This window comes from Gouania willdenowi, chromosome 22, assembly GCF_900634775.1.
Source record: "Gouania willdenowi chromosome 22, fGouWil2.1, whole genome shotgun sequence".
Classification (NCBI taxonomy): domain Eukaryota; kingdom Metazoa; phylum Chordata; class Actinopteri; order Blenniiformes; family Gobiesocidae; genus Gouania; species Gouania willdenowi.
Genome location: NC_041065.1, coordinates 2,835,143 through 2,853,150, shown reverse-complemented (window position 1 = coordinate 2,853,150; position 18,008 = coordinate 2,835,143). Strand labels below are relative to the sequence as shown.

Below are 18,008 nucleotides of genomic sequence, written 5' to 3'. Positions count from 1 at the left end.
GGTTTCATGTTTGTATTAATAATAATGTATTTTATATTAACATTGCAGAGGTGGTGTGTTATTAGCTAGATATTACACAATCTAAATTGAACAGAAAATACGAGTTTATATGTTTATTTGTGTTTTTGTAATTTTTAGATTTAGTATTTTAACATTTATAACTATTAACTTAATTCTTAATGTATTTATGGATAATATATTAAAATATTTTGTTACTTTTTTATTCATTATATTTCATATAATTTACGAGGCGTTTTTATAATAATTAAACATAAAAAGAGAAAACTTTACTTTACTTACCACAGTCATCGCGCTATTGGTCAGATTTCCTCTGCAGGTTGTTCTGATTGGTTTAGCAAACCGGTAATGAGCGCACACCGGAAGCGCTGATTGGTCAATGTCTCCAAACCCGGAAGTTGAGCGACGTCAGCGTGCTCTCCTGTAAGTGTTAACATTAAACACTTTTATTCACTAACAAAGGCTTTAATCTGCTTCAGTTTATCACAGAGTGTAAATACTGTAAATGTTCTCTTTTACTGACTGAATGGATTACTGACAATACGCGTAACGATGATAGTAGTTACTAGTTTGCATCTAAGAAAGTCTATGTATTAAATATTTCTTCTTATTTATCAACGTTGGCTCAAATGATTTAAAGTTAAACGGTACAAATGTGGTGTTTTCCAGTAAAACGGAGCTTGACATGCTCAGAGTATTTGTATTATTTTTTTAACACTTTAAAAAAAAATATATATATATATATACATAATAAATATGGCATTTTACAATTTACAACAACTAACTTGCCGAGAGAACATCAACAACTAATTATTTGTTCAATTCACTCAAGATTAAACAGTAATACAGTAAACAATCATAGAAAACAAAACAGAGAATATTGTTTTTGCTTATTAATAATAAAAAAAAACACAAGTACAAACAATAGTAAGCAGCTATCAATCAAGATGCCATTAATTTAGAATAAAAAGAAGAGATGAAACACGCACACAGTATAAAACAATAAAGTTCAAGGCACCCCTTCACACAAGGGACATTTAAATAAATTCTGGCTCTAGTTCAGTGGGACAATGTATCTATGTAGTTATATGTATCCATTTTTTTTGTTTTTACATCTTTTAGAGTTTTTAAAGACTTCATATACAATTTACTTACCAAAACAATACATTTGGGGGATGATTTTAATATTTTATTTTTGTGGATAAAGAATTTGGCTAGACACAAAATTATGTTACAACAGAATGACATCACAAACCCCGCCCCCCATCTGTATAAATCAGAGGAATTCTATTTACATTTTTAAATGAATGTTTCAAACTTGAACTGAGGCAAAAATGTTTGACATTTAAAGAGATCGTTGAATAGATGTCTTTAATCACGTGACCTCTCTTCTCCTCTGTTCAGCAGCTGTTTTTATTATGATGGAGAACAAACGTTTGTTCCCACGAGAGTCTGGGCGTTGGATCTCAGACAGGAGTGTGTGTGTGATTGTGGAGGATGAAGGAGTTGAGAGAGTAGCTGAGATGATCTACTCTCTCAGACACACTGACCATGTGACGGCCAGTGGATGGAGGAAGACCAACCCTCTGGCCCCAGACCCGTCCTCTGACCAGGGAAGTGTTCATCTTCTATAGAAGGTTTTCTCGGCGTGTCATCAACCACGTCACCAAGCCGAAAGTCGCCATTTTGATGACGCGCTGTGAAAACTTTCTATAGTAAAGTCTATCCTCTGAAGGTGGCTCAGTATATCCTGGCTCAGTATATCCTGGCTATCTCTCTGTTAGGGAGACTCCTCACTCCACCAGTGGTTCTCAAACTTTTTTGCCTCCACTTCCCCCTTATGTCCGACATAAAGCAAAATGATGGAATGAGTGAGTGATAACACAGATTTTAAAGAATCTAATAATAATAATAAAAAATGAAACACTATTTAGTGCCTCGTAAAACTAATTATTTCTATAGTTTTTATAATTTCCAGTCTTCTGCCTCCTAGTGTGGGACCAGCACTGTCTTTCATATTTTCAGTTTTAATTCAGATCATTTACATATTCAATATTATGATTATCATTTTTAGACTTCATAAAGCCCCATGTTTGTAATGATTTCATTTGTTAATTTTCCACTCTCTCCCTCTCAAGTATCCCCCGTAGTGTCACCCTGTACCCCTGGGGGGGACACGTACCTCCATTTAAACAAAACAGTGCATTAGAGTTTGGAGCTCAGTGAGTGAGTCATGAACCAAAAATATCCAGAAGGATCCACAAACAAAACACACCACTACCAGTATTATTACTGTTATGATTATTATCCAGCTCAGCCCTGATCATGATAAGTGTGTATAGAATCATGTTATAAATGAACCTAATGAAACTGTTATTTACATCAGTGTGGACAGATTACAGAGAGAATAAAACCTAATAATTAATGGAGAAACCTTTGATTTTTCTCTCTAAACTTGAACATTTCATCTGAACACACCAGATAAATTATTTATTTCATGGTTTAGATTTAAACGGTAGAGTTGAAGTTAAAATGTGAACGTATTGGTTGATATTCATTGACTAGTTGATGTTGTATTTGTTCTTCTACAGGCGTTAAACTGGGTGTTTGTGGTCGACACCATGAACTTTTCCTTCTGGCCTGATAGTGATGGTGAACAGTGTGAGATCACCTACAGAGGAACCACATACACTGGGTACATGACCCTGTGTGCTGCCATCACCAGAGCTATGGACCAGGGTGAGAGCTTTAACCCTTTACTGCACTTACACATGCTGCGTCTGACTAATAGGTTCTAATGTTTTACCAGTGAGCAGATAAATCCTGTGTGCTCAGGGTGCAAGATTAATATTAGAACCAATGACCCTCTGATTACAGCCTGATTTATTAACCATTACACCACCACTCATCCTGGTACCACTCTGATCTCCACTTGGCTGTAGATTATAGGAGAAGAATAGATCAATTCAACTGATTTCCAACGCTCTTCATATCGTCTCTGAGCTTTTTGATCAGGGACACATTATAAACCTGGTGGACTACCGGCCCCCCAGGACCAAGTTTGGACACCCCTGGGGGGCATTTCATTAAACCCGGCTCAAAGTTGAGCAGGGATGTCCAGAAGCGTAGGCTGTGGGTGGAATAGTCTACTACTCTCTTTGTGGCCGCCTTCTACTCTTAATCATGTTCATAAATTATTTTTTACCACTTTAGCACCTAAAGAATATCTGTATTATTACGTGAATATCTGTAAAAGTCAGGTTTTTCTATTAGCTCTGTCTGCTAGCGCATAGCATCTCTTCTTCACTGCACAGAATAGCTGCATCCCAACCAAACACTGGGTTACCAGCGCCCTCTGCTGGTCCAAACTAATATCTGGCGGCTGCAACAGAAGAAAAACAATCATTTTCTAAAACATTTCCCTAATAATAAATAAACAATATCTTTAAGAAAGATTCAACAACGGAAAAAGTCACTGGTAAGAATAATTCACAGACGAAATCTGAAAAAAGTAGATTTTGAAGGTGTTAATATGTATTGTTTTTAAAACATTCACGATCAATATCATCATGAATCATGAATTAATAGCCCTGCGTCCAGGGTACTGGGTTACGAAAATCACAAATGTAAGTGTATATGTAAGTTATAATATGAATATTAATGTGCATTGATAGAACTAAATATATTATTAAAACCAACAACAAGCAAACCACACAAAAATTATGATAATCATAACCTTGTAAACACTTAATTCCAACTGCTAATTTAATTCCTAATTAAACTTAAATCCGTATTACGTGGCTGGTTGATTTTAATTCCGAATGAGATCATTCCTCTTTCTTGTAAACACTTAATTCCACTTTAAGTTAAATGCGGCAAACTAAACAGGCTTCATTGGACAGCTGGCACTAGGACCTGGAGGCGGAGTAAATACGTCCCCACACTGTATTCACAGACTGTAATATCACCAAGTTTATCATTGTACCTGTTGTTAAAGCTACTATCTTTACCAGGGAACAAATAATATTCCTGGTTATTGTTTTCCAGAGTTTTACTGGGCTTTATTTACCGGTGATTAGTTCCTATCTCCTGCTGCTCCACGGTCCAAACTGAAACCGTGTGTTATTTGTTGAGCTGCTGATTCAAAACTACAATCAAAATAAAGGTGAAAACAGTTCTCATGTGTGGTGTTCTGTGTTATAGCCGACAATAAAAGGTTGGTTGTGTGTTTTTCCCGATATGTTCGCCCCCTGTCCAGTCAGAGCCTTCCCAACCCCCAGACCTAAAGCGGAATAAACCGGTTTTCCATGTAAACCTCAATTCAGGAATTACTACTTCCATGTAAACACAAAGCAGAACACTTTAATTCTGAATGATTTAATTCAGAATAACTAATTCTGAATTAAAAAAAACATCCTGTAACCGTGGCCAGTACCAGACAGCATTCTACAGAGGACTACTAAGAGACCAAGCACCCTTACTACTGCTATACTATAAGTTGGTACATTTTACACTGGAAAGAGGTAAATCGATAATGATGCTCAATTATTTGTCATCATTACCATGGATACCAGATTTCATCATGTGTAACGACGAGGTGACGTTACTTATGGACTGTTACACTTATGAACTGTTGTAACTTAAAAAAAGAGTCAATTGTAATACTGTGACAAACTGCAGTGCTTAATGAAATTAAGAGACACATTTTTGTTGTATTGGTTTAATTAATTTATTGGTCAAATGGTGAAGCACATGGTTCAGGCCACAGGATTCATCTAGTGATAAACACAGAAAATACATTTCAGTTCATTGATAAATAACTTAGCAGTGACATGAAAGATAAAACAATGAAATATGTTCTGGTATTTTGCATGTGATTGAAATGTGATCTTCAACAAAGCTTACCTGTGCATGCTCTCTTCCTCTGTCCTGAGGTGTTCGGGTAAAAGAATTCCCCGGGGCTTTTGGACACCTTTTTATAGTTCCAGGTGGGAGAGACCAAGCAGAGACTAGGAACAGGGGAGCTGGATGTGTGTAGCTCAATGTAAATATGTAGTTTAATAATTTAGGAGATGTAAATAAGATTAATGATATTAATACAGGGTTAGTGTTTGTGATAATGTCTGTTAGGAAGTGTTTGTGTAAATATTTATGTTGTACTTTTAATATGCACATTATATGTCACCCCATGCTTGGTACAGGCTAATTAGTGGTACACCTGTATATAAGGACATTCATTCTGTTCAGTAGAGAGTGGAATGGAGATTGAAGTACACGGTGCTTGTGGTGCAAACTAAAAAATAAACAGATAAAACTGATGCATCAAAACCTGGAGCCTGGTTTCCTTATTGACTGCCTCCACTGCTACGGTTGATCCTTGACAATTCAAACAAAAACTAGGTGAGAAAATACATCATGATAAGAAAAGTGCTACAAAAAAGACAGAAGAAAGGCCACAATTACGCTAATATAAAAGCCACCATAAAGCGTCATTTTTGCTAAATTTTCCAGAGGGGGCATGCCCTCAGCCCCTCAGCCCCCCAGCCCCCCTAGGTGTCGCGCGTCATCAGCGCGCAGCGGCGGCAACTCGCTGAGAGTCCAGCTCCATTAAGCCGGGTTGTAACTGTAAAGGTCGTTTCATCAGAGAGAAAACACCTTGGTTACCATAGTAACACAGTCAGGTTTAAGCAGCAGGCTTAAGTTTAACTTGTCCTATGAAACCACGTCATCATTTTGAAAGAAGTCATTTAGTGATGCTTTAAGAAAAACATCTACATGAGGAAAAACAAGTCAAAAAAACTTCTGTTATCCTTCTTTTTCTTTAAATACTGCTTTAATAAGGTCGTTTAAAAGGAAATTAAAAATAATTTGTCGTGAATGTTTAAATATGCTTTTAAATGGATCACAGTCTCCATGCGTTTAAACCATCAGTAATAATGTTTATATATGGATACGTGTGTATCCAGCACCTCTATTTACCGCACGGTATAAATATCTATTTATTGATCAGATAATCATGAGAAAACTCTAAATATACAGAGGGGGATATTCTCACTGCTCAGTAACAAATGATGTCACGTCCTGTTGGTCTCAGCAGTGGTTTCTATTGGCTGTTTAATCAGAGCAAAAGTTGCAGCGCATGCACCCTCACGTTTCTGATCTTTAAATCTGTGATCGATCTTGTTTGACGGAATGAGAAACGGGGACGTCGTCATGGACAAAAAACTAGGTGTAAGCCACTTAAGCTGGTTCTGGAGCTGCAGTTCTTCTTCTCTCCACAGGGGTCCCCATCACTGACCCAAAGTTCTTCTCTGAGATCAGCCTGGATCAGCTGAGATGGGTTCTACGCTCAGATAACAGCACCAACATGCCTATGATTCAGGAACGACACCAGGTACAGTTCATCACCACCATCGTCATCATATAATCTGTGAATTACAATTTAATTAAACCCAAACCTGGTGAACCCTGTTACACTTCTGTCTTACACATACCTAATTAATAATTATTCAAATATGTTTCAGATCAACGTCTCTTTTAAAAACAAATATAAAAATCTATGGTTATATTGACAGAAAAAAGGCTCAGACACCCACACCAATAATATTAATACCAATATTTTCATTGATTAGGAAGCCTAAGAGATGAGAAACTAATTAGATGATAGATAATATGTATTAGTGTATTTTACAGCTGATTTAAGACATGGGTCAAACTGAATTTAATTTGAGCTTTAGTAATTGAGAATGTAATTGTAATTAACTTTCAGGGGGGAAAATGATAATTGTAGTTTTAAAATGATGGGTACCATAATTGTAATTGACTTGATGATATGTAATTGTAATTGACCCACCCTGTCTTGTTCTATGGAGGTTCTCACTGAGGCTGGTCGAGTTCTGCTGGAACATGGAGGTAGTTTTCTCTCTTTCATCAAACCAGCAGGAAACGATGCTCAGAAGATGGTGGAACTCATCGTGGAGAAGATTCCATCCTACAGAGATGAGGCTACGTTTGAGGTCAGAGGAAATGTTCATCCTATAAGTGCATAAGTCATCCTATTATTCATCTGAATAATATCCACTGTTATACAGGAAGGATTACAGCCCCCCCCCCCCAGGATGTTATGTCGAAAGACTTGAGGGGCCGCAACATAAATGACGCCAAACACAGAACGGTTCATCAAAAGTGTTTATTAACAAACATATTAAAAGTAGCAACAGAACGAAACAAAAACGGACTGGAGACCGTGACCAAACTAAACAAAAGTAGGGAGGACACAGGGCCGTTGCACCATGCGTACCCCTCTAAACTACAAAAAGTTACAACAGACTAAACCTCCATAACAGTGACATGCCGTGACCACTAGGGTTGGGTAGGCACGTTGCAAATCAAGACCACCAATGACAATTTCATATGTTTCTGCTGGCAAGTGTTAATTCAATTCAAAATTTATTTGTATAGCACAATTTACAACAAAGTCATCTCAATGCGCTCATCAAAATATAAAATTCATAATAAGAAAGAAAAAACCCAACAAGATCAACATGAACAACTGTTTAGCCATCTAACAAACATCATAAACACCATTAAAGAAACATAAACAATTAAGCCTCCATACTCTCCCAACAACATACATCTCATGACACGGCAGCACATCTGTTGTTTGTGTTGAAAACACAGAAACATGGAGAAAAAAACAACAACTTAGAACAGCCTCAGTGAGGATCATCCACAGTCAATCCTTCCTTTTGTTCCATCCACTGTAGAAAGTACCAACAATGTTCTGACCTTATCTTTGCTGAAGGTCTGGTAACTCAGGTGTTGGCCTCCATCTTTTAAAAGCTGTTGTTTGTCCTCAAAAAAAAGTTTGTCTATCGTCTCTAGCGCTGTCATCCTGACTGTAGTGTTATCCCGCCCACTAGCTAGAGAATGTAGCAGCAGCCACGCTTTATCAATTCACTAATGCACTGTGAAATTAGGTATAGCATTTAGCATAGCGTGGTTACGTCCAAAGGCAGCGTTGAGAGCTGTCTTTTTGGGTAGGCACTGCCTACCTTGCCTACCCTGACTGCACGTCACTGCTACATAAACGCAAAAACAGGACGACCGGAAATCTCCAGTCCAAACTGAAATAACAAACTTACAGAAGATGGAGAGTGGGGCGCTGAAGAATTCTGCCCACATGTCTGCTGCTGGTCTGAAGTTGTGCCTGTCTCCTTCTTCTTTTTGAGGTTTTAGGGCAGTTGGCAAACTACGAATTAGTGCATTACTGCCACCCACTGGATTATAAGTGCACCAGGATTTAAGAGGACCAACTAACTAAAAGTAACGAAAGTAAATAATCCCCCGTCCTGTAAATCCACCACAGACATGCAGTGAATCCCCAGGAGTTTAACCGGGCTCTACATCTTCCCTCCACTGGCTTTGCTGCCACTCTTCAACATGTTTTTTAACTACTTCCCATCACAGCTCCTTCATATAAGAATGTCTCTGCCCCTTTCATGATTATCTTAATTTTTTTTGTTTTCTGTTTGACCTGATCTGTGAAATTGATCACACACACAATACATAGGATCAACGTGGAGTTGAGCCGGATACTGAAACGAGTATCCGGTACGAATAGTATGAGTATGAGTATTATACAAGTAATACAAGTCAATATCTGTGTTTGGATAGAATGAAAATCCTCATTGGATAGCTGTCTGTGTCCGTCACAGTGCTCCTCCCCCACACACATACACATGTGTCACTCACTGACAGCTCTCTGTCTCCCCTCAGTCAGGGTTTGTACTTATTAACCCCTAAAGTTCTGATCAACGTGGGTTAGTTGTGTTTTATTTATTTATCTATTTATTTTATTTTTTAATCCTGTAGCACTTTGAGATTTGGTATCAAATGTAAAGTGCCATGTATTATTATTATTATTATTATTATTACTCTTGTTCATTACATTTTACTTCATAATTCAACCACACGTGTTGTGTTCATTGTTGCAAAACTAGTTCATTAAATAGTTTGTTTACTATCGTGATCAAAACCATTGATCTGAAGCTCAATGCTGATGCTGTCCTGTAAATAGTTTTTTAATCAACAATAAATATAATAATTACTGATCAACCCATATCAATTGCATGCTTAAAATAACATACCAGTTAAAGCTCCGCCCATTTCAAGAGAACTTGACCCACTTCCAGCTCAGGCCCCGCCCACACTGAGTACAGCGAATGAACCTATCCATAGGAATGTTCCGCTGATATTCACTATTATTAGTTTCTCTGCTACTGCGCTGCATCTTTTATCTCTTTCTTCTTTTTCCATCTCTACTCTTTTCACTGCTTCAGCATACAGTAGCTGATATCATTCAACCTTTTCACTTTATCCACTTCCTCTGCTTTTTTCCTTATTTCCCATTTTCTATCCATAACTCAATGTTCTCCACAGGGCTTCACACCTTCACTGCATTCCTCCATCACGTGTTCCTCACTACATCTCTGTTTGCCTCTGCATCCTGCTGCCATGTGTCCAAACCTCTGTAACACCTGAGTGGAGGGGGTACACACGCCCTCACTGGGTAACACATGTACCCCATCATCATCATCATCATCATCATTCTCTGAGGGAGAACCACTCCTTCAAACTCAATCATTACAGAGTAACTTTCTAGTCTCCTCCCTTCTTCACTTCTCTTTTTCCAGCTTCTTCAGATTCTCATCAATTGTGATCCCAGTTATTACTTCTCATGTCACACACCATCCTTCCACACACACTCTTCATTTTCACTGTCTTATCTTTTTGTTCTTTCATTTTACAAATAACTAGCAAACAACCGTCCCTCACAAACCTCGTCATCTCAGTCTCTGTTTCCTTTTTAACTCATTGGTTTACACAAAGGACTCAAACTCTGACTCCTTACCACCCTCTCTCTGTCCTCACCACTGCTTTCTTCTAAATCCAATTTATTTTTTATTTCTTCCTTTCCCTTTTCCTACTTGAGACCAGTTTGCTAATGCTTCCTCATCCAATGAGTCTTCCTCCAACATGGACACTACAGCGTATGTTAACTTCTCTTTGCCAGGGCCTCCTGTCGTCATGGTCAGTGCTTCATTTGTAAATCATCAGATGTTGTTTCGGCACTAAGAGAGACACAAAATGTAACGGAATACAGTTTTTAAAGCTAAATAAATGGGCCAATAATATCACGTGAACACAAACAACCAATCAACGTTAAAGAAGCACGAACAATCGCCCGATACAGAGCATCCGTCTCTCTCTGAGAGACAGCTGTCAGAATCTGCCATGTTTCAGCACCAGGGACAGCGTGAGATCACAGCTAATTTAGCCACAAAGGTCGTTAAACTTTAAGAACACAAAAACCCACAAATACAAACTTTTACATTCATAGCATCTAGGGAGTGAGCAGCAGAGCAGAAAATAAAAATAAAATGCATGCCTAGCTTTATTTGTCGAATTGTTTTTTTTTTTTAATGAGATGATCATCCAATCAAATAAGTGCTGGTTAAAATCTGGGAGGTGCCGGCAAGATCCGGCCCAAATTAGGCTGTGGTAATGGTCCCGGGCCTGCCCTCCATATTTCCGGGCAGTAACATGTTACTCAGGTGGTGTCCCCTGCTCCTGTTCACACGTGTCCTCTTCACTGAGCTGTCTGTTGTCTCACCGCTGACCGCCATGTTCTCCTTCTGGTCCTCTCAGCCCTTTATCTAGCTCCTCCTCCTTCGCCACCTCATTACTGATATCATGTTAGGTGAGAGGGAAAAAGGGCTGGCCATGAGGCACCAGCCGTAACAAGGCCATAGTATATAGTCATCCTAAAGATGGAAATTATTGTTTTAATCAGAAATAATAATAAAAAAAATGGGTTAAAAGTGACCAAAAATGGTGGAAAAGGTGGAGAAATGGGATTTTAAAAACCACAGAAATTGGTTAAAAGTGTCAAATTAGAGTGGTCAAAAGTGGGGAAAAAGGGTTCAAACGGAACAATTAGTTTTAACTGGCAAAAAATGGGCATGACAAATGGTGAATGTGGTTTGATTGGTAAAAAATAAGCATGAAATCTGGTGAAAAGAGGTTAAAAAGACAATAAATGGGTCAACATATGCAACATTAGATGGAAAAGTGATGGAAAAATGTGCAGAAAAGGCATCAAAATGTGATGTTGAAGTGTCAGAAATGGTTGTAATGTAGTAAAAATGAATTAAGAGGATGAAAAATTTGGCTAAAAAGTGATGAAAATGGGTCAAATGTGACACGTTTGGTGTAGTTGCAGAAAAAGGGTAAAAATATTCAAAAATGGGCTCATATTGTTAAAAAGAAAAATCTTGAAAGCATCTGACGACTCCACTAAATGTCTCACGACCCCAAATGGGGCCCTGACCCAAATGTTGAGAACTCCTGGTTTAAGTAACTGAAATAAGAATATGAACAGGCACACTACCCTGTGTGTGCAAAGTGACCTGATGATATAAACGATTGTGTTTAATATCTAATAACATGTTTATCAGAAGCTGCTGATTAAAAATATGATCATATTATTGATTAACTTTAGAATCATTAGAACTGGGACAGTGATCATTGTGTAAATGGGGGGACAGCTCCCCCCTCTGGTCACAGACTGTATCACAGGCTCAACCTGTGGATGTTCTGCTTGAACTATTTATTGATAATGACAATAAAGTTGAATACGTTACTTTTTTGTTTCAGAATCAGAGGGTGTCGTTCTACAAACGAGCTCAGATCCTCGTTGCTGATATGTGGGGTGTGATGGAGGCTGGAGGAGGCGGAGTCATGAACATGGAGTGGCTCACCATGTTTGCTGACTACAGAGTTCCTCAGGCCCTGGTTTATTTAGGAGCGTTACGCTATTCAGACGCATTGATGGAGACGCTGAAAAAAGGTTGGACTCCACACTTTGGTCTTTATTTTTCCTTTAGGGGTCATTCCAATTATCTTATGTTACTAGTGAATAATCAATGACTATGAGACACAATAATGGCCTCATGTAAAGGATTTTCAATATTCACAAGTGGTGAAATAACCCAAAGTGTGGGTCCAAAATAAAAATGTCACACAAAGAAAAATAGTTTTATATCCCAGTAAATAGTAATCTTTGTGTTATAAATGAAATCAGATTTTTTTTTACATTCCCACATGCAGTTAGGGGCCAATGGAAAAATGGTATTTTTTACTATTTCCAGAGCGTGTGAGTCTAGAACCAATGCATCTCTGTGACTAATCATTAGTGATGTGAACAGTCTATGTTCATAACCCCTAAATAGACATACACCAAAAACAGTAGTTTTGACTTTCAAACTAACCACATGTATTGCCATAGAACCCTAAACGAGCTAGAACAAATGTAGTTTATACAGTGGAGTGAGTGAGTGTCAGGGTTTTTATACTTTTTGAAATTTCTTTTGTTTTTATTTTTCATATATATAACTTTTAGTTAGTTTACCAAATAATTAAATAAAAATAAAAAGGAGGTGACAAAGAAAGTGGTAAATGAACACAACATGACAAAATATAATTTAAGACCTAGTTTACAAGATATGGACATTGATTGATGACTGATGACATCATCACTGTGGAGGTAGGACTGATGACATCATCACTGTAGAGGTAGGACTGATGACATCATCATCGTGGAAGTAGGACTGATGACATCATCATCGTGGAGGTAGGACTGATGACATCATCACTGAGTCCATCAACTCAGGAGGTGGGGGTGGGGCGTCCAAACAAATCTGACGTTGCACACCCTTGAACCAAGCAGCAGCCATGTTGAAACTCTCAGGTCAGTCTGATCCTGATCCACAGAGATATTTGAGGAACACACACACACACACACACAGATGGACTGACATTCCTTCCTTTTGTAGTTAGATAATATTTATTCTGATCATCTAAAAACAGATATATGTTTGTTTTTTAGTATTTTATTTCATTATTATTTTTTATGTTTTTATGTCTTCCTCAAACTAACATGGTGAGTGGTGGGGCGGCGCCCTAGCGCCCTCTATTGGTCAGCCGCCACTGGTGTGCGTGGGACATTTGTTGAATTAACATGGAATGACCAATAGATGTTCCCTGACTGTGTGTGTGTAGGTGAGATGCTGCCTTCAGGCGACAGGAGGGAGGTGGAGATCAGAGGATGTTCTATCTGGTCTGTGGAGCTGATCAGAGAACGTCTCCATCAGATGGTTCAGGACAGAGACTCACAAACCTGCTCCATCACCTCTGCTCTCATTGACTTCTACCTGTGGCCGTACGCCAAGCAGCACCACACACAGATGGCTCACATCCCTATTCACCACACACGCTGCATCTATTATTGATCACATCTCCATTCACTATTATTGATCTGATTGATACTTTGTACCAAACATGTTCATCTCCTTTGTTTAAAGCAACGTATCACATTACCATTTCTTTACAGCACTGATTGCTTCTTTTTCAGTTGATTATTGTTGATAAAATAATAATAATAATAATCAAAGAAAGTGATCAGTTATTTATATTGATTGAGGTGATGCAGGACTGGTTGAACAAATACTCTTTTATCCTTTATTTAGTCAACAGAATCACATTGAGATTAATAGGTTTCTTTAATAAATAATTAAATCATTCAAACATGAATGAGATTTTTGCTTTAAATAAATAAAATAAATGACAAGTGAAAGATTAAAAACATGATTCCAACAGTCCATCCTCTATTTCTACTCATCAGTATTTAAATTTAAAAAAAACAATTAAAGCCAGTATGTGAAGGACATGTTAAGTGTGTCTGTCATGGAATTTATAAAAACAATTGTACCTCAGAATTTCAACAAAATGTGACTGTCAATGTCTTTTTTTTTAAATTTAATGATTATTGTTGTTTTCTATGTTGTGTTTATTTGTAAAGTGATTCCATGGTAAAAGAGGCAGATTAATCTACTTTCTGCTCATGTTCATTCAAGATTTAGGAACATTTGTGTTTATATGAAATTAATTATTGCAAAAATAAAAAACCATTGAAAGGTACTAGTTACTTTTGTTTATTTTTTGGTAATATTTCTTTTTTCTTTATTTCAAACATGGGACAGTGAAATCAGCACAAAAAAATAAATAAAAAATGAACAATCCATATTAAATAAATATATCAATCATTAACTTGTTCGAACAGGAGTAGGAAGAAGTATAAAAACGTATTTAATCCTACCCTTAATCTCTATTATATATGTATACACACATGCACACACTTAATTTCCTATGTACAACTCTATATGATTGTCAATATGGTAATATAACATATTTACACATCAATGTACGCTAATATAAATAAATTCATATATCAGTGTCAACAGTATATCAGATATTCATAGAAATTTAAGAAATAGGTACATAAGTATATATATGTAAATAAATAATAATGAAAATTTAAAAAAGAAAAAAAAACCTCTGTATCTTGTGAAAATGATTTGTTTCTATTTATTTTTAAACTGGTTGATGGTTGGACGTTGTTTCACACTCAGTTTGTTCCATAGCTTTACTCCATTATTTGTTAATCTTTTCATTGTTGTTCAACATCTTAAAATTCAATTTTTCTCTTAAATCATACCCTTCCTCTCTTTCAGGAAACATTTTCTGTAAGTTACTTAATAATAAAGTATTCATTGCTTTATATAGATATTGTGCTGTTTGGAATTCTACAATATAACATTTTTATTATTTTAGACTTTATAAATAATAGATTGGTGTGTTCCAAATACCCAACATTATGAATAATTCTGACGGCTCTGTTTTGCAGAATGAATAGTGACTCTAGTGATTTTTTCTATGTATTACCCCAGATCTCTGTGCAGTAATTTAAATATAAGACCAGTGAACAGTACAGAATGTGGAGTGATTTGTTCTCTAGGAGTGATTTGCTTTAGCCATTACACAAATATTTCTCGATATTTTAGTGCAGATGTATTTAATGCGAGACTTCCAACAAATTTATCATTTCATGATTGTTGTACGTTGTGTGTATTAATCATTCATTCATTATTTTGCAAAGAAGTGTTTATTTAACCACTACAGCTATATGCCTGTCCTGATGTGTCACGCCTATTAAACTGCCATTATTATAAAAAATGATAGGAAAAATGTTACACAAGAAAAGTTATGACCATCTGGTGCTAACACTTCTATTTTCATAAAAAAAAGGGATACTGTGTTTTGCTAAAACGCCTTGTGCAACCTTTTACACTGTTGTACTCCCGTTGAACCATGACATCTGCATATATGCATAACCTTTTGTACTCTTGTATGCCATGACATCTGAGTGAACTTGAAGCATCTGTTACACCAGTAAGGCATTGAAAAAAAAAAAAATGTACTTGTATTCTCTTTTCCTATTCGCTAAGGCGGTCAGGGCATGAATTATGACACACTATCACGCCACGCTTCTTGCTATATATATCTCACTGATTTTTAAGAACGGGAGCTTTTTAGAGGGAGAGCTTTTTAGAGACGGACATTCTAGTTGTTCGGCAGGCCCCTGTCCGTTCTTGTCAGGCTGACAGTTCAGGACTTTGATACTTTGAAACTTGTGATTGACTTTTGATTTTCTTTTTGTTTAATTTTTGTGAAACCTTTAATAAAATATATTAACTATTAAGAAGCCTTCTTGAGTAAATTAACCGCCTGCAATCATCCACCTGAGACAGCGCCCGGGTTTTTGAAAAACACACTCCTAGACCTCTGGTAAGTGAAAGCCCCCTCGGTTCCTTTCCTCACAGAGAAGGGAAAGGGGGGGGGCTAGCTCATACTGTTGTAAAAAAGAATTGTTTCCAGCTTTGACCTACACTCGGTGGGTCTTAATATCAATCCCACAAAATAGCGAGACGACTCTTAGACTTCCTATAAGAGGAGGTACAATTAGTCTTATCTTTTATTAGAAAACAATAATAAAGGATAGGCAGCCAGCCTCGGTGACAAGGTAGAGGGGGAATTCTTGTATTAAGAACGGCAGTTTTAGATCCCCTACCGTTATAAAGTCCCGCGGGCTATCGACATGGCGCCCATACGTGAGGCACGACCAAGTTAACCTGTTAGTCCGGGAAAAATAAAACGAGTACCGAGTCTAATTAGAAAACCTACGGAGTGTCCCTAAATAAAGGAGTAGAGAGAGAGTCTCATTTCCCTACCATACTGCTTGGTAGGAGGAGAGTGAATAGACGGGCTATCACTCTATGAGGAATAAAGGATAACTCAGTACGAAAGTAGTGGAAAAATCTCCAGCTCTTTAGTAATTGTTACTCTGTCAGGACTGATCACCCTGGACAGCAGAGTGTGCAAAGAAAAAGAGTGAGAGATTAGAAGTGTGAGGTCTAACACTTTGAACACGAAATCAGAAAGGTTTCCTTTATTAAAAGAATCAGGTTGAGGTAAGCCTATTCAAACACGCGTGGAATCAGAGGGGAAAAAGGCTATTGAAGCCCTCTTCTCAAGGAGATACCTCAGTCTCCGCTTACGGGAATACTTTGACACGAACGTAAGATAAAGCAATGGCGGAGGGCGTTACCTCCCCATTTTTTTCTCCTGTTCGAAGAGTTTCGACAGAAGGATTGTCAACAGGCTCCACCGGTACTAGGGTACTTAGCAGAGAGATTGAAACCGTGAGATTCAATGACGTGATTACAACAGTAAGAGCAAACCTAGGAGACACATTGGTGGCAGAAATATCAGGGCCAAAATGTACTATTCTAAACCCGAGAAATCCCAGTGGGGAAGACGGTGGCGGAGTAGCAAGATGGGTAGCCACACGATGGCCCATCTCAGTCAATAAGGATATAAACAGGAGAGATATTAAGACAGGAAAGTATTCCAGAAAAACGGCAAACGAAGTAAGGATAGAAAAAGAGGAAATTAAAAATGATGGGGTAATAGCGATAGTTAATGGGTATTACTCTCGTTTTTATGATAAAGATCCAAAATTAAGTTGGGACGAATTAGGAGAAACATTGGAAGCTGTCTTCGAAGTGGTAGAAACAAAAACAGTGGTAACCACTACGTGGGGAGACGGATTGTTCGGATATCCCGACAATATGGCCAGGATAATGATATATGAAGCTATGAGGAATTGGTTAAGCAAAGGTGCAGGACGTCGAATTATATGGGTCCTACAAACCAGAGAAAAATTTCAAGAAGCAAACACCCTCCTGTCTCTGCATCATACAAAAATAGCAAAAATACCTGAGGAGGACCTCGGCTACAAAATAGAAGGATTAAAGGTGTTGTCAAAGACGCGGCCAAGGTCAAAATCAGCAGAGAGGGGCGCAAGGTCTGATACAATAGGAAGAGACGGAGGCAAGGGTCAAATAAAAACAGCAAAGCCACCTCCATATGAAGAACCACAAGCGGGAGCATCGCCGTACAGTACAATAATTACACAAATAATGCCTCTTACTCCCTCAGCCCCTTATTTCACAGACGAGGGCATAATAGATGCACTAATAGAAGAGGGAGACGGAGGTCTAAGTAGTAAATACTTAGTAACTACTGAGGATGAGGGAGGCAGCTCCGGGAGTGAAGAGGAGGATGATGAAGGGCTTGTGCCTTTCAGGGAGGATAATGCACAACAGATGTGGTTAGAGAGGAGAGCTGCAGAAGCCTATCGTCAGTGTAAAGATAAGACAAGGCCAAACAATAATGAGAGCAGAGAAAGAGAAGCTCTCCTAGAGAGTAAATTAGAGCAATTAAAATTAAGATGTGAAACGGCAGAGGAAGAGCAAAGGATTGCTGATAAGGAAAGGAGGAAAAAAGAAAAAGTGGATCAGGAACGACATCTCCAGGATTTGCAGAAATTAGAAGCTGAAAAGGATATTCAAATAAGGGAAGGAGAAATAGTAAATAGATCAGCTGAGGAAAAGAGAAGGCTTGATTCAGAATTACAAAGACAATCTTTTCAGGAGCAAATTGACCAGTACAGACAGGAACTAAGCTAT

General features: G+C 37.8%; 1 protein-coding gene across 2 annotated transcripts; it reads left to right on the top strand.

Annotated features, from left to right (window-relative positions):
- The first annotated feature begins 401 nt into the window (after window positions 1–401).
- qng1 (Q-nucleotide N-glycosylase 1) lies at window positions 402–15,025 on the top strand. Of its 2 annotated transcripts, none has more exons than XM_028438740.1 (7): window positions 402–441; window positions 1,426–1,631; window positions 2,610–2,757; window positions 6,300–6,412; window positions 6,891–7,034; window positions 11,737–11,929; window positions 13,141–15,025. In XM_028438740.1, the coding sequence occupies exons 2-7, from the start codon at window positions 1,437–1,439 to the stop codon at window positions 13,368–13,370; spliced, it is 1,023 nt and encodes a 340-aa protein (XP_028294541.1). In that variant the 5' UTR covers window positions 402–441; window positions 1,426–1,436; the 3' UTR covers window positions 13,371–15,025. The 2 variants fall into 2 exon arrangements, with proteins under 2 accessions (XP_028294541.1, XP_028294540.1); XM_028438739.1 differs by having other exon boundaries at window positions 408–441; window positions 1,423–1,631.
- The last annotated feature ends 2,983 nt before the right edge of the window (window positions 15,026–18,008 follow it).

Bases quoted from the DNA above. Each gene is read 5' to 3' on its own strand.
- qng1 (XM_028438740.1), top strand. From the start codon at position 1,437: ATGATGGAGAACAAACGTTTGTTCCCACGAGAGTCTGGGCGTTGGATC. The intron at 1,632-2,609 runs GGAAGTGTTCAT...GTTCTTCTACAG, and splicing joins CAGACCCGTCCTCTGACCAG to GCGTTAAACTGGGTGTTTGT. The intron at 11,930-13,140 runs GTTGGACTCCAC...GTGTGTGTGTAG, and splicing joins GATGGAGACGCTGAAAAAAG to GTGAGATGCTGCCTTCAGGC.